The sequence below is a fragment of the Rhinatrema bivittatum genome, unplaced genomic scaffold (genome assembly GCF_901001135.1).
Source record: "Rhinatrema bivittatum unplaced genomic scaffold, aRhiBiv1.1, whole genome shotgun sequence".
Classification (NCBI taxonomy): domain Eukaryota; kingdom Metazoa; phylum Chordata; class Amphibia; order Gymnophiona; family Rhinatrematidae; genus Rhinatrema; species Rhinatrema bivittatum.
In genome coordinates, this window is record NW_021820737.1 from 208,388 (window position 1) to 230,655 (window position 22,268).

Below are 22,268 nucleotides of genomic sequence, written 5' to 3' on the forward strand. Positions count from 1 at the left end.
GATGGCGCAAATATCGGGGTTGTTGTCCGTCAGGTGGTCGTTGAGGAGGTGGAGTTTTTTTGTGATCGATTGGGCGTTGAATAGTGTGAGTGTGAATAGTGTTAATCCTAGCGTTTGAGAAATGGGGGAGATCATAATTGGAATCAATCTCTGGTGTCGGATGCCTAGAATCCTGGGTTTGTTGGATGTGAGTTTGGGAGTGTAAGGGATTGTAGGTATAGGAATAGGGTGCATGTTGAGGTGCTAGTGTGTTGTTTTGTAACCTTTCTTGAAATCGGGAATTGTGGTTGGGATTACAGGGAGCTGGGAGCTTGATGAATGATGGATGAGTGGCTGTTAGAAGATTAGATGAGTGGCTATCATTATATTTTCGCTGATGACATTCAGATACTCCTTCCCATCACAGAATCACTGCATAAAACTTGGGCACATTGGAATAATTGCCTACAATCTATTAACACTCTGCTATCCAGCCTGAACCTCATACTCAATTCAAATAAAACAGAAATCCTCATCATCTCGCCAGACGAAAACCATACTCTCATCAACTCCCAAAGCGCAACACAATTCACAAAATTATCTATTAACCACTCCCCTTCCGTCAGAGACCTAGGGGTACGTCTCGACAATAAATTCAACCTTAAATCCTTCATTATCAACACAACCAAAGAATGTTATTTCAAACTTCAAGTGCTAAAAAATCTGAAACGACTCCTCCACTTCAGTGACTTCCGTCTAGTAGTCCAGTCCATAATTCTGTCTAAGTTAGACTACTGCAACTCTCTACTGCTAGGTCTTCCGCTCTTATCTACAAAACCCTTACAGATGGTGCAGAACGCTGCGGCGAGGTTACTCACCAACACAAATAAAAGAGCCCACATCACACCAATTCTTCACAGCCTTCACTGGCTTCCTATAAAAGCCAGAATTACCATCAAGACATTATCAATGATCCACAAGGATATTATTGGCATTGCCCACCTAAATCTAAACTCGCAACTCCGCCCTCACATATCACAAAGACCTATCAGATACAACTACAAAGGTTCCTTATATGCTCCCCCGATCAAAACTTCACTAACAAAACGAGCACTCTCCACAGCCGGGCCCACCCTCTGGAACTCATTACCGCTGGATGGTAGATGAGTGGCTGCTGGATGCAGGATGGATGAGTGGTTTCTGAATGACGATAGAATACTTGCTGGACACGATAGAATACTTGCTGGAGATTGCGGTGATGATTGCTGGGTTAGGATAAGAGTGATTGCTGGTGCTTGGTGTGAGAAGTACTCAGCATTCTAATGAAGGCACAGGTGAGGCCGTTTGTCTCTGGAAGTGTCGTCCTGATTTTGGGTGTTTAAGGGTGAGCGTTAGAGGTACTGGTGAGGAATTTCGATGGCTGACTTGGAGGGTATAAACGGCCCTGGCTCTAGGACGCTCGGAAGTCTCGTTGGATATAAAAAGGACTCCAGCCGGCTTCCGCTTAGGATTATAAGTTGGTAGTAGTAGGGAGTGCTCAGGGGCTCTCAGGGGTTGCACGAAGGGGCGCACAAGGGGGCGGGCCCCTTTGTTGTGCTCCTTAGGCGCGCGGCGCCGGGAGGAGCTATAATTTAAAGGTCTGCTTACCTGAAGTAGATTGGCTGTCCTCAGTGTCTGCTGCGATTGGTTGAGGCTCTGGGGCCGGCTTCGGGTCGGAAACGAGGCTCGGTGAAGAGGAACGGAGCGGCGTTAAGGTCTGGCGATCGGTGGCAGCCCCGCTGTGGGAAGGCGTGCAGGAACGTGGCCTTACCCCGACGGGACTGTGGCGCCGATTGCGCAGGCCAGCACTGCCGCGGACGAAGAGGAAATGGCGCCAGGAGCAGCTATAATTTAAAGGTCTGCTTAGCTAAAGTGGATTGGCTGTCCTCAGCGTCTGCCGTGATTGGTTGAGGCTCGGGGGCCGGCTTCGGGTCGGAAACGAGGCTCGGTGAAGAGGAACGGAGCGGCGTTAAGGTCTGGTGATTGGCGGCAGCCCCGCTGTGGGAAGGCGTGCAGGAACGTGGCCTTAATTAACACTAGAACTGTAAGTCCGGAGTTAAAAACACTTCCTCCCCCTATCATTCACTTCTTTTTTTTCTTCCAGTGAGCAAAGCATTGGACTCAGACGAGAAGAAAATGCAGAAGCCATAACAGACAAAGAAGGCAAACACTTACAAGGCCCTTAGACGACCTGAAGATCTGCATCGGCCTATGAATTCTACCTCCAATAATGTCCCTGAGAAAGGACAAATAGAAAAAATCAGTACAGTACTGTACAGGCAGCTCAGGGCAGGATTGTGGATTGGCCTGCCTCTCAGAGAAGAAAGGAAATTATCAGGTAAGTAGTAATTTCACCTCCCTCTTCATCCAGGCGGTCCAGTCCACACAAGTGGGATGTGCCAAAGCTACCTCCTCGTAAGGGAGGAGGCTGCTCTGGCAAAAGATGCAACATCGGGTGAAGCTGAGAGTGAAGGTATTTCCCTCTCCCCAAGCAGCCGGAGACCGCCCAGAACGAAACCAGGAAGCACCGAGACAAGGTAAGGTAGAAATCTATTTAAAAGTCTCCGGTCTCCGAAGCTCGAGGAGCTGCACAGGTCGCCAGCCAGGACCAGTGCCACCGGGTTGATCGGCCCTAGTAGGGCTAGACCCCGGTCAGATCCGAGGGTCCTCCCACGTGGAGACCCTCTGAGGTGGTCGCCATATTGTCCACAGGGTAGTCGTCACCATTTTGGCCTTGTTCGCAGCCCTGTCCGCCATCTTGATCTGTGCGGACAGAGGCGAGCCGCGTGCTCAAATACCCTGTGCACACAACGTCGCGCGCACAAGTACCGAGCGCACAAGCAAAGTGCATAACCATGCGCTCACTGTGCCGGGCGCATAATTTCGACCAGTGCGCGCACATCGCTCTGCACGCGTGCACCAAACCTATGCGCTCAACTTCGACGCACACCGGAGCGCACAACTGTATTGTACGCGCACAAGCCTTGGCACCACCAGAAAATAAGCTCAAAGCTCAGGGCCTTTGCCCAGCATGCCACATTAGAGCTGCACAGCATGAGGAGGCCAAGGCCCTGTGTATACAGTGCGAAGAGGCCTTAGGGGACCCAACTCATAGCCCTCCCCAGCCGGTACTGGACCCCAGCCTTTCGAGCGGTACGCAGGACCGAGCATCTCCTGGGTGGAATTCTTCAAAGGTCTGCATACCTTCGTCCACATGCAACTGGGGCCTCCTACAGTGCGGTCACGGGCCCCACCCGAGGACCTCAACAGGCCAGAACCCTCTATGCTCAGGAAGGTGATCCCACCGCCCAGAAGCCCCACCTTCGGGAACACAGACATCTCAGATGAGGAGTCAGAACCCCTGGAGGAAGGGGAACTCCCTCCAGGGACAGAACCCCATCGAACCATGAGATGCTTCTTCTCCAAGGATGAGCTTCCAGATCTGGTCACACATAGCTTAAAAGAGCTTGCTATCCCTGGCATAAGTGCCTCGGGGGAACCTAAGCCGAACCCACTTTTGGAGAGACTTCGTCAGACCTCCCGCCATTTCCCACTATTACAAGCCGTCCAGCAACTAACTGACCTGGAATGGGAAGCCCCAGAAACTACATTCAAAGGGGGCCGGGCTCTGGCAGCCATGTACCCTCTGGACCCTGCCGCCAAAGATCTCCTGACATGTCCGAAAGTGGATGCCGTGGTCGGTGTGGTCTCGAAGCACACTACTATCCCGTGGAGGGAGGAGCAGCACTCAAGGATGCTCAACACAGAGGCCTGGAATCCATCCTCAAACAGTCCTTTGACGTCTCCACTATGTCTTTACAGATCGTGGCCTGCTGTGCCGTGGTGACACGCGCCTGCTTAACACAGACCAGGAACAACACGCCCGGTGAAGCCCTGGAACCAGCCATATCATTCCTCGCGAATGCCGCTTCGGATCTGGTACGCACAGCAGCTAAAGGAGAGTCTCATCCGCCGTGGCAGCCAGAAGACAAATCTGGCTCCGAAACTGGTCTGCCGATGCATCCTCCAAAACGAGACTCACAAGGATGCCTTTCAAGGGAACACTCCTGTTCGGAAGCGAACTAGAGAAACTAGCCAACAAGTGGGGCGAGTCCCCACTGCTGCGCCTACTGGAGGACAGGAATAAGAGAAAGCAAATGTTGCTTCCCTGTAACAGGTGTTCTCACAGGACAGCAGGATGTTAGTCCTCACATATGGGTGACATCATCAGGATGGAGCCCAATCACGGAAAACTTCTGCCAAAGTTTCCAGAACTTTGACTGGCCCCTACTGGGCTTGCCCAGCATGGCACTAACCCTGCAGCCAGCAGGGGTCCCCCTTCAGTCTTATTTGAAAGCTACAGGCAGTACCGAAAAATAAAACAATAAACGTTACGAACCCAACACCGCAGGGCGGCGGGCGGGTTTCGTGAGGACTAACATCCTGCTGTCCTGTGAGAACACCTGTTACAGGTAAGCAACATTTGTTTTCTCACAGGACAAGCAGGATGGTAGTCCTCACATTTGGGTGAGAACCGAGCTGAGGATGTCCGAGCATGCACCAAATGTACCCAACGGCGTGCAACAGGCACAACAACTGGGATGGAATTTGGTAGAGGGCATCCTGAACCCCACCGGGAAGGCGGAAGGGTGTAGGTACATCACGTTGTAAATAAGTTACGCAGGACAGCCTGGCCGAAGATGGAATCTTGTCTTCTGGCTTTGTCCAAAAAATAGTGGGATGCGAAGGTATGGAGAGAACTCCAGGTGGCAGCCCTGCAAATGTCAGGAAGCGGCACTGATCGTAGGTGTGCTACTGAAGTCGCCATGGCCCTCACAGAGTGTGCTTTAACACGGTCTTGGAAAGGAATGCCTGCCTGCTGATAGCAAAAAGATATGCAGTCCGCCAACCAGGAGGAGAGAGTCTGCTTACCTAAAGACTGCCCTAATTTGTTAGGATGGAAAGAGACGAATAACTGAGTGCTCTTCCTGTGGGCAACTGTACGGTCTAGATAAAAAGCTAGAACCTGTTTACAGTCAAGGGTATGCAGAGCCTGTTCCCTTGGATTGGAAAGGGGCCTAGGAAAAAAGGTAGGTAGTATGATGGATTGATTAATATGAAACTCTGAGACTACCTTAGGTAAAAACTTAGGGTGAGTGCGGAGTACCGCCCGGTCCTGCAGGAGTTTAGTGTAAGGCGGATAGGTAACTAGGGCCTGTAACTCACTAACCCTGTGAGCTGAAGTGATAGCCAAAAGGAAAATCACTTTCCATGTGAGAAATTTTAGGTCACAGGAGTGAAGAGGCTCAAATGGTGGTTTCATGAGCTGACAGAGAACTAGGTTAAGGTCCCAAGAAGGGGCCGGAGGACGTAAAGGTGGCTTGATATGGAGCAAGCCCTTTAAAAAGCATGTTACGAGGGGTTGTACTGATATAGGGACATTCCCGATACATTTATGGAAGGCGGCACCCGCACTGACATGCATTCTGATGGAAGATGTCTTTAGACCTGACTGATAGATGTCAGAGATAGTCCAAAAACTTCGGGATTGGACAGGAAAAGGGGTCAAGGGACTGACAAGTGCACCATGATGTGAACCTTTTCCATTTATGGGAGTAAGATTTTCTCGTGGAACACTTCCGTGAAGCAATCAAGACACGGGATACTGGTTCCAAAAGGTTAAGTGGTTGAAGGATCAACCTTTCAACATCCATGCTGTCAGGGACAAGGTCCGAAGATTGGGATGGTGTAGGCACCCGTTGTTTTAAGTGATCAGAAGCGGGTCCTTTCCCAAGGGAATGTGCCTGCGGATGGAGAGATCCTGGAGTATGGGAAACCACACTTGGCGTGGCCAGTGAGGTGCTATCAGGATCATGGTTCCCTTGTCCTGACGTAGCTTCACGAGAGTCTTCGAGAGAAGAGGAAGTAGAGGGAATGCATAAAGTAGACCGGTTGCCCATGAGAGGGAGAATGCATCTCTGGGCTGAGAGTGTTTGCTGCGAATGAGGGAGCAGTAATTGTCCACTTTGTGGTTCTGAGGGGACGCAAAGAGGTCTGTCTGAGGATATCCTCAGTGTCTGAAGATGGAGTTCGCTACTGAGGGGTTGAGAGACCACTCGTGTGGTTGGAAGATGCGACTCAAGCTTGTCTGCTAGTACATTGCCCACTTCTGGCAAGTAGGTGGCCCTGAGGTACATCGAGTGGGAGAGCGCTTCCGCCCATATCTGCGCAGCTTCCTGACACAGAAGGAAGGAGCCTGTGTCTCCCTGCTTGTCGATGTACCACATGGCCACCTGGTTGTCCGTCTAAATCAGGATGACTTGATTTGAGAGGTGATCCTGGAATGCCCTGAGAGCGTATCTTATTGCTCGAAGCTCCAGGAAATTTATTTGGTGTTTAGCTTCCTCTGGAGACCAAGACCCTTGTGTCTGTAGATCGGCCACGTGGGCTCCCCACCCGAGGTTGGAAGCGTTGGTGGTGAGAATGACTTGAGGATTTGGAATTTGAAAGGGCAGTCCTTGGAGGATATTGTTCTGATTTTTCCACCATGCGAGAGACAGACAGAGTGAGTCGGTGATGTAGACGATGGTTGACAGAGGCTGAGTGGCCTGTATCCATTGTGACCTGAAAGTCCAGTGCATAAATCTCATGGCCATGTGGGCCCTTGGTGTGACATGGACGGAGGACGCCATGTGTCCCAGAAGGACGAGGAACAGGCGAGCTGTCGCAGCATGCAGAGACTGTAACTGGTGAGCGAGAGACACGAGAGTTTGCGCTCGTTGTTGAGGAAGAAAAGCTTTTGCCTGCAAGGTGTCCAAGTCTGCTCCAATGAACGACAAGGTTTGAGATGGGACTAAATAAGATTTTTCGTAATTGACGAGAAATCCTAGCGAAATTAGAGTGTGTAGAGTTAATTTGAGGGACGACCGAGCAGCTTACTGAGTTGGAGCCCTGATTAACTAGTGTCCAGATAGGGGTAGACGTGAACACCTTGGGTTCTGAGGAAAACTGCTACAACCATGAGCCATTTGGTGAAGACTCGTGGTGCAGACGCTAGGCCGAACAGAAGCACTCGATATTGATAATGCTTGGGGCCTACTAAAAACCTAAGATACTTGTGATGAGCTGGAGCTATCGCAATGTGGGTGTAAGTGTCCAGGAGGTCCAGAGAGAGGAGCCAGTCTCCTCTTTGTAGAAGGGGTAGAAGCGATTCCCAAGGTTACCATCTTGAACTTTTCCCGCTGGAGGTACTTGTTGAGAGCATTTAGGTCCAGAATTGGATGAACACCCCCCCGATTGTTTGGGGATCAGAAAGTACCGGGAATAGAACCCTAGGCCTTGCTGTGAGTGCGGAACGCGTTCTATTGCCCTTGACTGGAGAAGGAAGGAAACCTCTTGATCCAGAAGAATAGAGTGGTCGGACGTTCTCCACGTCTGCAGAGGCAGGGAGTCCAGAGGCAGGGCGAAGAAGTTTAGAAGGTAACCTTGAGCAACGATTGTCAATACCCATTGGTCGGATGTGATTGAAGTCCACATGTTGTGGAAGTGGCACAATCGACCTCCCACTGGTATGTGTGACAGAGGAAACTGGCTGCTGCTCTCTAAGCGGAAGTCAAAAACCTGAAGCAGGCCCTGGCAGGGGAGCTGTTTGTGGTTTTTGTTTTCGGGCTTGGCGAGGCTGAGGTTTTTGATAAAGTCTCGTAGCACGGAACCTTGGTGGTGGCGGATAGGCCTTTCTTGGATGATAGAACAACTTCTTAGAGTCCTTCCTGAAGGACTGCATTGAGGAGAAGTCGGAAAGGCATCTAAGAGAGCTGTTTGACGGACTCATGATGGTCTTTTAATTCAGCCACCATCCATTGGATTTGTTCACCGAACAGATTATCTCCAATACATGGTAGGTTGGACCAATGGTCTTGCACTTCTGGACGAAGGTCAGAAGACTTGAGCCATGCCCACCGTCTTCCCGAGATAGCCGCTGCCGACACTCTGGTAGTAGTGTCAAAATGTCATAAGATGTCCGAATCTCATGCTTGCCTGCTTCAAAGCCTTTGCTTACAAGGGTTTGTAGCTGGTCTTGGAATTGTTGAGGTAGGGAATCGGAGAAGTCCTGTATTTGCTTAAAGATGACCCTGTTATATTGGGTCATATAAAGCTGATAGGCAGCAATACGGGAGATGAGCATGGCTCCTTGGAATACTCGTCGACCAACGTTGTCTAGGAATTTTTGTTCCTTAGCAGGAGGGGTAGACGAGTGAGGTTTTGACAGTTTGCCCTTTTTTATGCAGATTCTACCACAATTGAGTGGTGATCAAGCTGGGATTTTTGGAAGCCTGGGGCTGACTGGACTAAAGTAGTGTCAGCCTTTCTGTGTACTGGAGCAATTGATCCAGGATTTTCCCAGTTCTTTTTGAGATCAAGGAGGACCTGATGAATGGTAATAGAAGTGACCACCTTGGGGGCATCCAGGAATTGGAGCAACTCCATCATCGGGTGCCTATCATCTTGTTCCGTCTGTAGTTGAAAAGGAATCAACTCAAGACATTTCCTTAACAAAATTTATAAATGAGAGGTCCTCTGGAGGAGAACACTTTCTGCTCTCAGTGGGAGAAGGTAGTGAAGGTAAGTCATCGGTGTCTGTGGAAGTATCATCCCCCCCAACTGTCATAAGGATCAGCAGACTTCCCTTTAGGAAGTGAAGGAGTTTGGATACCTGAGGGTCCCGGTCTAGGCTCCGAAAAAAATCGGAGGACTCGCTGGAGGCACCGATGACGACATCGAAGGCACCAGTGCGGGCATCGATGGATTACTCTGTGGCGCCGAATGTATCGGCACCAATGGATGAATCGATGGCGAGGGACGTATCGGCATCGAAGGTTGAGGCAATACCCCCGAAGGAGGGATGCGGAACGGTGTTTCTCCTCCCAATGATGCTGTCATCGGGGAGGGCATCATAGTCATCGAAGACCCGGGATCCACCGGTGGAAGGGCGGCCATCAGAGCCTCCATTCTGGATAGCAGCAGTGCCAGTGCTGCCGGAATCGGGTCGATGACAGGTTCCATAATCGATGCCGGAGGAACCTGAAGACGTTGCATCACCTTGTTGATGGCATCCTGAATCAGCTGGTCCAGTTCCTCTCGGAGACCTGGAGCAAGGAGCCCCGGCTCCGGAATGGAAGAGGGAGGCAGAAGCATAGCCGGAGGGACTACCTTTACAGGCGGAATCGCGGCTCCCAAACGCCGATCGGGTGAGGGTTGCCTCTGTGACCTGGTCGCAGGCATCTCCTTGATTGCCGGATCCAGGGGGTACATACCCGTCAGGGCCCGACCCCCTTTGAATGCGGCCGCAGGTGCAGCCCATTCCAAATCTATCAGTTGCTGTGCGGCTTGCAAGAAGGGAAAATGGCGGGCTGTAGGACGAAGACCTTCCAGCAGAGGGTTCTGTGTAGATGTCACCGTAGTGCTGGGGCCTGAAATAGCCAACTCCGCCAGGCACTGAGATACCAGGTCGGAGAGACCTTCCTTGGGAAGCCATATGGTTCGATATGGCTCAATCCCCGAGGGAAGTTCCCCCTCCTCAGAGGGTTCGGACTCATCCTCTGAAACATCAGGGTCCGTCTGAACCGCACTGCCCGGAGGCGTGCGGTCTTGCCCACGATAAGAGCGCGAAGGTCCAGGGGCAGGATCAGCCGGAGCAGCAGCAGGGCCTGGACGGGAAGCTGATCGCATCTGTACAAAGGCATGGATCCCCTTAAAGAGATCCACCCAGGAAACGGAAGCGGTCTCTATTCGTCGGGGTACCAGGTCCCCCGGGATCCCAGGTTGTTAGAGACTGCCCGCTAGATCCAGGGTGGCCCCTGGGGAACTGTCAGCAAACCTCGGTTGAAACTGGTCCTGGCCCGAGGCCCCCACTGCCTCCTCACATTGGGCACAAAGGGAGTCTGGCTCCTCGCTCTGCGTGACTCTAAGCTGGCATGCAGAGCAGAGGCCGAGAGCTTTCACGCCGGAATCGGGAGTCGCCGCCACCGGAGGCGCCGGGGCATTCGAATGTTCCATTGCACGCTGAAGAATATGCGCCTAATACAATATGCGCTCAATAATATGCGGTCAGCAATATACGTTCAATAGTACACAATATGTACTCAATAATATGCGGTCAGCAATATACGCTCAATAATATGCACTTAATATATATATGACAGAATCCCTGTATACAATATGCGCTCATCAACAGGCGCCTATCATGGGCGCTCAATACCTGAACAAGGCCAACAAAATGGCGACCTCCACGGCGTGCCGCATGCAGGCAACGCCACCGATCCTCGAACCTCGGAGACCAAAAAGTAAGAGATATACGCCTTACCTGATCCTCGGCGCTTCCCGGCTGGAACCCGGGCGGTCTCCGGCTGCGGGGAAATACCTTCACCACCGCGCTTGAGGAAATGCACCCGCTGCCTCTAAGTCCACGCCGGGACCGAGGCGCCTCTCCACCACGCCCGAGCCCTTCTCGCTCGGGGGCTAGATCCCTGCCGCGATTCGGCCACCGGACCGAGGCGTAGACCTCCGAGGGATCAAGGAAATCACCCCGGGAAACTCAACTGGGGGAGGGACCCGAGGGTATCACCGCAGGAGTGCGGGGCTCGTTGTCTGTAGAAGTTTAGTAAGTAGAATATAGAAGTAGAAAGTAGTATTGGAAAACACGCTCAGCGAGCGTGCAGGCACTCCAAACTGCTTTGGAGACAGAAATTACTGAATTGTCTCACTTCCTGTGGGGGTATATGTACCCGTGCCGACGTCAGATCAGTCTCCAACTGCTAGCACGAGCACACTATACCCACTTGTTCTGAGTCCATCTGGCTACACGCTAGGAAATTTGGAAATAACTCCCCTGATCTTAGCAGCATGTTCACAATACGATTCAAACAGTGATTTGGTAGGGCGAACCACCTGAGTGGCCTGGCGCTTTTTCAGGAAGTGTCGAACCTGCGCCACACCCAAAACGTCCTTTGTACCTCCCCAAAATCTCTCTCGAAAATCATTAGATGTCATCAGGTCCCCCTCCTTCCATAAATGACTTATGCACACAATACCCTGGCTTGCCCATTTGTGGAAAAGCTGGGAATGGAGACCCACTGGGAAACATATGTTGTGGAATAGGTGTGTTGATTGGAAATAGGAAAAAGAGCCCACTATTTGACCCCTCCATTGAGACCATATTGTAAGTGTAGTCTTCAGTGCTCTCGGGAGGACATCTAAAGATCTCCAAGTAGTTTTAGGCTGCCAGAATAACACCTGTAGTGGCTTGGCCTCTATCATTGCTTGTTCTAAGCGTTCCTACTGTTTGATATCTGTCTTATTGTATGCATCAACGATTGCCTGCATGTGTGCTGCTCCATGGTTCCAGGATAAATTTGGGACCCCCCTTCCCCCACTTTTTCTAGGAAGAAATAGTACAGCCTGGGCCACCCGAGGGGGTCTTTTTTTCCAGATGTAGTCGAAACATTTCTTCTGCCACACATTTAGAATCGCACTTGGTTCTGGTATGGGGCGGGTAGAAAATAAAAATGAATGTTCTACCACGCTTATTGTATCTAAGATCGCTATGCGACCCATCCAGGAAAATTTTCCCTGTTCCAATTATGAAGGTCCCTCTCTATTTTCTTCCATATTGGAGCATAATTATAATTAAATAACTCTGACAAATTGGCTCCAACCTGGACCCCCAAATATATATATTTTTTGTAATTAATTTTATTGGATAAACAGCATTATACAAGCCAATAAAGTACAGTCAGTTTCATCTCCAAGGAGACAAACAAATTATCCAAAACATTTTATATATTCCCACTCCCCCCCCCCCCCCAACATGGCAACAGCAAACAGAACGAGGGCACATGTCTCTGAACCACAAATTAAGCAACTAAGTGTGCATATATAAAGCCTCAGCAGTAAACAGATTTTTCCCCACTGTGCCCATCCAAATCGTGCCCTTATGAAAAGGACTGGCCACAAGCCCCTCCTTTGTAGAGTCGTGCAGATCCCAGTTTTACCCTGTGGACCAATTCTCCTGTAACCAATTATCTAAGGGAGCCCATATTTTCTCAGATTTAGCCACCGCATCTTTGCGAAAGGCGGTAATTCTCTCCATCACTCGAATGTGTAGGAGCTTAAGGACCATCATACGCAACTGCAGTGTATCTTGCCTCTTCCACCACTGTGCGATCACCAACCTAGCTGCAACGGCTATATTTATTTAAGTTCTTTTAATATACCGATGCTCAAGACGAGGTCTTATCGTACCGGTTTACAAAAAACAAGGGGGGGGGGGGGAAACCAGTTAACACAAATGAAAGTTAATCTTTCATCCACAACACAACTAAGGAATGTTACTTCAAACTACAAGTATTAAAAAATCTTAAACCACTCCTTCACTTCAATGACTTCCACTTAGTAGTCCAGTCTTTAATACTGTCCAAGTTAGACTACTGCAATTCCCTTCTGTTAGGTCTTCCGCTATCATCCATAAAACCTTTACAGATGGTACAAAACGCCGCGGCGAGGCTACTCACCAACTCCAACAGAAGAGACCACATCACTCCAATTCTGCACTACCTCCACTGGCTTCCCATAAAAGCTAGAATCACCTTCAAGACATTATCAATGATCCACAAGGATATTATGGGAAGCGCCCACCTAAATCTTACCTCGCAACTCCGCCTTCACACATCAAAAAGACCTATCAGATATAACTACAAAGGTTCTCTACACACTCCCCCGATTAAAACCTCGCTAGCTAAACGAGCACTCTCCACAGCCGGGCCCACCCTTTGGAACTCACTTCTGCCAGATCTTCGACTCGAAACTTGCCATCTAACCTTCAAGAAAAACCTTAAAACATGGCTCTTCCGGCAAGCCTTTCCAGAATCGCAGGAACACTTCGACACAGGTCAAAGAACAAAATAGCGCAATTTAAAGTCCACCACCAACCTAATACCCTCAGGACCATCAGGACCTTATTGATTGTTCAAAGTAACCCTACACGTTCTCTGTTCAATACTATGTTTATGGTTTAATGTAACGACCTTACTTATTGTTTAAGGTTACTCTGTTCAATATTATGTTTATTGTTTAATGTAACGCCCCCCGGCGATAGTTGTGTTATTTGGAAACCGACTTGATTTGATATATATATATCAAGAAAGTCGGTATATAAAAACCCTAAATAAATAAGAAGCAAAAGTTACATTAAAACAGGGAAGTCGAACATGGCTGTTTGAAGAAAAAGAGATAGATTAACAATTTCTATTCTAAATGTATAGAAGAGCCAATCAGCAAGGAGCGGTTGCTTCTCTGTTAAACTTAAATACATATTACATAATGGAGATTCGATTGCAAAGTTAATATACATGATCGGTTCTATAATAGCAGATACTTAATGCAGCTGGAAGAGGACATCAACCAAGGGGTGGAGGTCCTTGCGGGTACCATGGGTTTCTTCAACGATAAGCTTGGGTGAAGAGCCAAGTTTTCAGTTTTTTTCTGAATTTGAGATGACAATGTTCCTGGCGTAGGTCTGGTGGGAGAGAGTTCCAGTGATGTGGTCCTGCGGTGGAAAGCGCTCGTTTTTCGATGGAGTTATATTTAGTGGAACTGCTGGGAGGAACTTGTAGGGAGCCTCTGTATGCAGATCTGGTTTTGGCCTTGATGAGGAGTGTAATTTGAGGGGTATGGTGAGTTGCAGAGAGGATTGATGATATGTGAATTTGTGAATGATGGACAGAATCTTGAAGAGTATTCTGAAGTGTATGGGTAGCCAATGTCTGGTGGCAGCTATACCTTGTTCTGGCCATAGGCCCAGGAGCCACCCGTCAGGATGTTGCAAAGGTTCCTGTTCCACCATGTCTTTAGCCATACCCTGTACTTGACCCCAAAAAACTTTAATATTCGGACATTGCCACCAGATATGTATAAAAGTGCCCAGCTCCTGTTAACACCGCCAGCATTTATTTGAAAGATTGGGGTACCATTTAGCCAATTTAACAGGACAGATATAGCACCTGTATAGCAATTTATATTCATTCTCAATCATAGCGGTAGCCATTGAATGGTGACCTAAACCTAGAAAACAAGTATCCCAGCGCTCAGTATCCCAGCTACCCCTCATATCTTCTGCCCATGCTTTAATATGAGATGCTTGGTACGTCCCATCATCATCCAACAATTTGTATAGCTTGGACATCATTATAGGGGGGGGGGGTGTTGGATACCAAACAGAACCCTTCCATCAATGAGACTCCCCGGGTCAGATCTCTAGCAACCTCTGAGCTATAAAGAAAATGGCGTAACTGGGCATATGCCAGGAAATCAGACCGGGATAGATGATATTCCCTTTGCAGTATAGAGAAGGGCCTCACCTTTCCTGCTTCCCATACTTGTTGTACTCTATAAAGTCCCTTGCCTTCCCACGTTTGAAACATTTGAGAAACCCTAATAGGAAAATTTGACAGAGAGCGAAATTGGGCCGGGAAGAAACAAGCTGTTTTCCCCGTTAGGCGTTCCCTCCAATTATACCATATCGTCAGAGTACAATGCAAGGATGGTAAAATGGCAGGATCCGACAAAGCCGGCCTCTTTCTGTCCCAGAAAACACTCTCCGGAGTATCTCTACCTAGCTGGAAGCCTTCAAAAGCACCATCCACTGCTTCCCACTACTTGGGATATGGTAGTCTATTACCGCTTGGATATGTGAAGCTACATAATATTTTTAAATGTGGAACCCCTAATCCTCCCTTAGCTCTGATCCGATACAAAACTGTACCGGAAACCCTTGGGGGGCGTTTTTTCCATATATAGGAAAAAAGTTTTTTTTGCACCGTCGCAAACCAACCATCAGATATTAAACAAGGCAATACCTGAAAAAAATAGCTCAACCGTGGAAACAAATTCATCTTCACGATAGCTATCCTTCCCAACCACAAAACATGGAATCTCTCCCATTTTTGCATATCCTTGTATAGAGTTCTAATTAGAGGTTCATAATTCACCTTAAAAAGATCTTTAGGTTCCTCCACCAAGTTTACCCCTAAATATGTAATGGGGCCTTTCGTCCACCGATATGGGAATAATTGTGACAGGGTAGAGTGTTGGGTAGTTGAAAGATTCATAGGCAAGATCTCTGACTTATCCATATTGACTCGAAAACCGGAGACACCACCAAATTGCTGCAAGATGCTCGTCAGGGCCTTCAGTGATGAGTCCGGTTCTGTTACTATGAAGATAATATCGTCAGCATATAAAGATATTTTGAAAGCCGTGGTTGCTATTGGAACTCCCCGTACATCCCCCGAGATGCGAATCAGTTCTGCTAAAGGCTCGACACTGAGAGCAAAAAGCAAAGGGGACAGTCTGGTACCCCGATAAATCGGGAAGGTGTCAGTATAGCTCCCATTTATTTTTATACAGGCCTAGGGATCCCTATATAATGCTTTCACCCAAGCTAAGAAACAACCCCCCAGTCCCATTTTCTCCATAACCACAAATAGAAAAGGCCAATGCACCCTGTCAAATGTCTTCTCTGCATCAATAGTTAAAAGAACTGCCGGAGATTTAGTTTGTTTTATAAGGGACATAATATTGAGGACCTTACGAACGTTATCCGAGGTGGATCTCCCTGGCATAAAGCCGGCCTGATCATCCTTTACAAGATCCAAAATAACCGTCTGTAAACGAGTGGCTAGTACTTTAGCTAGCAACTTAAGATCTATATTGATCAGTGATATAGGACGATAAGAACCACAGAGCTTTTCATCCTTACCGGGTTTAGGAAGTATGGTGATACCTGCGGTATTCCCATTTGGCAATAAAGGTCTTCCCTCCCGAAGAGCATTAAACATATCCGTAAGTGGTTTTACTAAGATCCCCATAAATTTCCTATAAAAAAGAGAGGCATATACCCATCTAAGCTGGGTGCTTACAGGGAAATTTTTCAAACTTTTCTGCTTGGAATTGACACCTACCTTAGTGTCCATGTATAATGCATTACGTGGAGATGGGAAGCTTTCCACTGAGTCCAATACTGTGGGCATTACGATACTGGCTAAGCCAGGTAGGGATCACACTCTTTGTGGTTCTTACCGACGTATATCATTGATTAATATAGATATGAAGATACTGGCGAGAGCCTTGGCTATCAGGCTTGGGAGGTTAGCTCCCGGGCTGGTTCATAATGATCAGTCAGGCTTTATACCAGGGAGGCTGGCGTCGGACAATGTGCGCCGGGTGGTGGAATTGATGTGGTGGGCCCAAACTAAAAGCATTCCTGCAGTTCTGTTAGCCATTGACGCCAAAAAGGCGTTTGATCGCGTACACTGGCCCTATCTATTTAAAGTTATGGATGTTATGGGCCTGGGGGAGTATTTTATCACATGGATTGGCAAATTATATGGGAATCCACACGCCAGAATTAAAATCAATGGGGCTTATTCGGACCCCTTTGCAGTGAACAGGGGCACGCGGCAGGGGTGCCCTTTATCTCCATTATTGTTTGCCCTCTCGTTAGAGCCCTTTGCGGAGAGAATTCGAGGTCATCCAGATATTCAGGGTATCCCCATTAATGTGTCATATAAATTATCACTCTTCGCTGAAGATTTGTTATTTACAGTCGCCCAACCAAAGGTCTCTTTACAGCCATTGTTGGAGGAAATGCATACATTTGGCAGGTTGTCTGGTTTTAAAGTTAACGCTGACAAATCTGAATTGTTAAATGTTTCGATGCCTCATGACCAATACGCAGCGCTGGGGAGCATGTTGCCTTTCCGACTGGCTATAGAGGCAATAAAATACTTGGGAGTCAAAATTGGGACGCACCTGGCTGATTTATATAGTTTAAACTATGACGCCTTAATGCTCCGCATACAACAAGACCTTGCCAGATGGGACAGGAGTGTCCCCTGGTCCTTCTATTGTCAGCGAGTAAATAACCGATTTACATTAACTTGGTCAAGTCCTTTCATGATTTTGTAGACCTCTATCACATACCCCCTAAGTTGTCTCTTCTCCAAATTGAACAACCCTAACTTCTTTATGTTAGGAAGTGCTAGGAGATGGCTTCCACTTTCCAGGGGATTGTGTGTTCCTGGACAACAGCTTGACCCCAGAGGAACTCTGAAGAGGTGCAGAGGCAGGCGAGGCATGCCCGAGCATGGGCTGGACAGGAGCGAGGCTGAAGTGAAGACAGACGATGGAATCCAGAGCAGGGACGAGGCTGGAGCGAAGACAAGGATGACTGAAGGTACTGACCCTCCATCAGACCTGCACACTTCAGGAAGACCCAAAACGCAATGGTGGTCTTTTGAACAGTCCTCCGACCGTTCCAAGCCCTTTTGGTCCTGCCGCTGGGTAACAGCAAGAAGCGGCAGGCCAGATGGAGGCCAGCAACAAACGAAGACCGGAACATAGAGATTCAGTCAGTCAAAGACTGAGGCGAAGACGTGGGTACTTGGACGAGGACTCAGGAACGAGGACACTTGGACGAAGACAAGGAGCAAGGCTCTGAAAACACGGAGTAAGGAGTGAGGTTCTGAAGACACAGAGTCAGGATCAAGAGCTGGGTTCAGACTGCGAAGCAGCGCGCCCTACACAGCCCACCCACGGGCCTAGTCGCGGACCACACTGGAACAAACGTAGACTCTAGACGAGATAGTGGAATAACTGAGAAGAGCATGTTGCAGAAGCTGTACAGGCCTGCACCGAGGCGCACCCTACACAGCCGCCAGTGGCTGGTCGCAGACCACACTGGTACGGTACAGATTCTGGCAGAGTCTTTAGCATGGACGGAGCAGGCACAAGGAACTCTGTAGACCAGGGACAAGGATTCAAGTGGAAGTCTCCCGGAGGCTTGTGCTGCAGTAGTGAGGAAGGCAATGTGCCACGAGGCACCCTACTCAGCCCGCCCATGGGGCTGGTGGCAGACCACAGCTGGTGATCGTTACAGCACACTGGGCCGACCATTTCAATGTATTATTCACTCTGACACCTAGATCTCTTTCCTGTGTGGTAACTCCTAAGGTAAAACCTAACATTGTGTAATTACAGGAAGGGTTATTTTTCCCTACATGCATCACTTTGCACTTGTCCATGTTAAATTTCATCTGCCATTTGGAAGCGCAATCTTCCAGTCTCGCAAGGTCCTCTGCAATTCATCACAATCCACTTGTGATTTAACTACTCTGCATAATTTTGTGTCATCCACAAATTTGATCACCTCACCCGTCATACCCCTTTCCAGATCATTTATAAATATGTTAAAAAGCACTGGTCCAAGTACAGATCCCCGAGACACTCCACTGTTTACCTTTTTCCACTGTGAAAACTGACCATTTAATCCTACTCTCTGTTTCCTGTCTTTTAACCAACTTGCAATCCACAAAAGGATATCGCCTCCTATCCCATGACTTTAGTTTTCTTAGAAGCTTCTCATGCAGGACATTGTCGAACGCCTTCTGGAAATCCAAATACACCACATCTACCGGTTCACCTTTGTCCACAAGTTTATTCACCCCTTTCCACAGTTGCCGCCATCAAACTGAGCACCTGTAGATAGGTCCACATTGTCGGGAATATAGTGCTCACCCAGTGATGCACCTGTGACATCAATTTCTGAATCAAAACTTCTGGCAGGAAAACTTTGTCTTGCATCGTGTCAAACCAAACACCCAGATACTCCAATGGCTGAAGACTGCTCTTGGCCAGGTTCACCACCCAACCGAGCTACCGTAACAAGGAGAAAACCTTGCGGGTCACCAAGTGGCTCTCTTCCAGAGACCTGGCTCGAATCAGCTGGTCATCCAAATACAGGTGTACCAGGATCCCATCTCTACTCGTCGCTGCCGCTACTACCACCATAACCTTGGAAAACATCCAGAGGGTAGTGGCTAGTGAAAAAGGCAACGCCCAAAACTGATAACAGCGTCCCAACACTGCAAAATGCAGAAAACGCTGGTTCTCTTCAAATGGATGGGAATATGAAAGTAGGCCTCGGACAGATCCAAGGAGTTCAGAAATTCCCCCGACTGCACAGGTATTATCACTGAGCATCACGTTTCCATGCAAAAATGAGTTACCCTCAAATGACTATTGATACTTTTGAAATCCAGGATGGAAGGAACGGAGCCCGCCTTCTTAGGCACAACAAAATAAATGGAATATCGCCCCATACTTTCTTCAGATGTAGGTACTGGAACGACAGCCCTCAGCCGAAGGAGCCTTAGAAGCTTAGATTCCACTGCCTGCTTCCTCTGTGGGGAGTGGTAGGGAGACACCATGAATACTGTGAAATTCCAGTGTATATCCTTCTCGTCTCACCTCCAGGACCTACTGATCCGATCTGATCTCGACCCACCTCTGAGAAAAGAGAGAGAGGCATCCCTCTGTCTTTCTTCCTGAAGGTAAGTTAGCAAACCATCATTGGGAAGCTCTGGAGGATGCGCCACCCGAGCCCACTCCTCTCTTGGGCTGTCTAGGATGAAAGGACTGAGATCTACCGAAAGGCTGAGTACTCTGACAATGCTTGGAGACGACCCCTCATACCAGAGGCATTGCAACTTGTCCTCCAGCAAAAGAGGGATTGGAGATTCACCCCACTTACTGGCCAATTTCTCCAACTCCCTCCCAAAGAAGAGCGAGCCTCTAACAGGCATTTTCGTAAGGTTAGCTTTGGGGGCTGCATCTGCTGACCAATTTCGCAAAAATACTTGATGCCTGGCCACCACCACTGGACCTACTCCTCTGGCCGAGGTATGGACCAATTCACAGCCCGCATCTGCTAAAAAGGTGTCAGCAACTTCCATAACCGCTCTGGAAGTCACTCCAGAATCATCAACTTCCTGAGAGAGGAGCAGACAAGATCGTGCCACCAGGGCGCAACAGGAAGCGATCTGTAAAGTCATCACCATTGCTTCTGCTTCAAAGGCTTGCTTAAGGATAGCCTCAATCCCCCTATCATGCTCAACCCTCAAGGCCACTCTTCCCTCCACAGAGATAATAGTCCGATTAGAGATGGCACAACCCAGTGCATCCACGTTTGGAAAATAAATGCTCTCTCACCGCTGGATCCAGGAGATACAAGTGTACCAATGTACGACACCCTTTAAAGTTTACCTCTGGGGCGCCCCATTCAAGATCAATCATAGAAACATAGAAATGAGGGCAGAAAAGGACCAAATGGTTCATCCAGACTGTCCAGCAAGCTTATGGTAGCACCAGCCGCGCCATACAGGTTTCCCCCATAAAGGTATCATCAGGGGGTGGCAACTAAAATGGCATACAAGTTACCCCCATACTTAGTTTCCCAAACTGCTAAACACAGGGCCCTCTTTAGTTGCTGTCTGATTTCAATTCCCTGTTATCTCTTGCCGTTGAAGCAGAGAGCAATGTTGGAGTTACATCACAAGTATAAGGCTTATCGGTTAAGGGTAGTAACAGCCACATCAGCAAGTTACCCCCAGGCTTGTTTTCCCACACCGTAAAAGTAATGTCCTTGTTGGTTGCTGTCCCCTTTTACTTCCCACAGATAAAACAAAACTTTGGGTTCACGGTGATTCACAGGCACAGGCACATGCATACGTCTTCTGCGAGATCCCAAGTTTCCCTGCTGCAATGGAATAAGAACAGTACAAGTTTCCACAGTTTTACAGCCTCAAAAGGTCACAGGTTGTTGCAAAACTGTTACAAGGGTCAGGCCTTGTCTCTACATTTCCCTCTTGAGGAATTCCAGAATTAGGAATTCCTCACTATTAGGGAAAAATGAAAGAGCAATGGGTGCGCTGGTAGGCAGGGCTCTTCAGCAGTGATTATAGATTATTCAGTGGGGATCTGGGAAACCCCCCCCCCACCACCACTTTTCTTCTCCTGGTGCTGCTGGTTTTTCTCCCTTGCTACCTGCTCCATTGATGGCGCCGTGGCTGCAGTGATTGTCCCCGTGCCGTGAGTGTCCTTGCCCCTCTTTTGCTACCTATAGCCCCTCCTCCCACTCCGGGTGAAGTCATTATATCACGCATGTGCAGATGCAATGTAATGATTCCCGGAGCCCTAGTTTCCCAATCTTACTTGTGACTGTAGAAATTATTTTCCTTTTACTGGTTGAGGAAAAGGGACCTCAGGTATCAGCACAGGGAGGAGATCTCAGGGATGGGAGGGAGAGGGAAAGAATATGAGAAGACCAGGGATGGGGTGAGAATAAGGAGAGAGGATTAAGGACAGGAGATTAGAAAGTTTGAAAAAGAGGGGGAGATTTGGAAATCTAGGATGGGGGAAGAGGAGGAAGGAGAATGGAGATGGATGGAGTAAGAGGGATTTCAGAGACGAGGATCTGGGATCAGGAGGAGGGGAGAGGTAGGAAGGAGAGAAGAGGAGGTTCCATTACCTGCAGACAAAATCTGAGATCCAGGGAGGGAGATCCAAATTGTATTGCTGTAGTGGGGAGTGGGAGAGTGGCTCAGAAAAGAGAAGGAGATACTCCATGCCGCAGGAGACGGAGGGCTCTGGGGATACACCGGGCTGCTTCATTCTTACAGCATCAGTGATAAGCTGCCAATTTCTTATCAGGGGGTTCACCCCAGCTCTGTCTGCCTCAATCCCGCCCTTCCTGTTCCCTACACAAGAGAGGGGGGAAATCCAGAGCTGTGTGCACATTTATTGTGTAGCTTTCACCCAATGATGTTTAGTAAAATATTCTCTGTGTATACTAGAAATGCAGATAATGCAATCCTTACCTAGACCTAGAGAGCTCAGGGTCTCATAATTCTCCTTCATCACCTCCCTGTAAAGCTCCTTCTGCTCTTCATTTAAATACCCCCACTCCTCCTGGGAGAAAGAGACAGCGATGTCCTCAAATGTCACCGGGACCTGAAACACAAACCAGAAAACACTCAGGGACGACAGTAAAGGGAGGAAGTGACGTCACTTCCCATGCTGGACGCTTGAGAACGGAGCTCCTCACCAGACGGTGTTTTTCGGTGCAGCTTTTGCGTTATTCGCGGCGCTTTTTCTCACCACTGGGCACATTCGGAAGCGGAATACGAGGGCTACATGGCGGCGAAAAAATCTTCCCCTGATCTCCAACAATTTTCCTATACTAAGCTTGGAGAAGCGGCGGGGGCTGAGGCGCCCAAAATGGCGGCGGACACGGGGCAGCGGCAGTCGGAGGAGCTGGCGGGCACCCTGCCCGATTTAAATGTGGACTCTTCGCTTCG

General features: G+C 48.8%; 1 protein-coding gene across 1 annotated transcript in view; it reads right to left on the reverse strand.

The window, feature by feature from the left end:
* Nucleotides 1-21,841, reverse strand: part of LOC115082052 — a 157,065-nt gene extending 135,224 nt beyond the window's left edge. The window contains 1 exon segment of the mRNA XM_029586316.1: nt 21,789-21,841. Within this exon segment, the coding sequence (XP_029442176.1) occupies nt 21,789-21,828 (40 nt within the window). The 5' untranslated portion in view covers nt 21,829-21,841.
* Between the last annotated feature and the right edge of the window lie 427 nt (nt 21,842-22,268).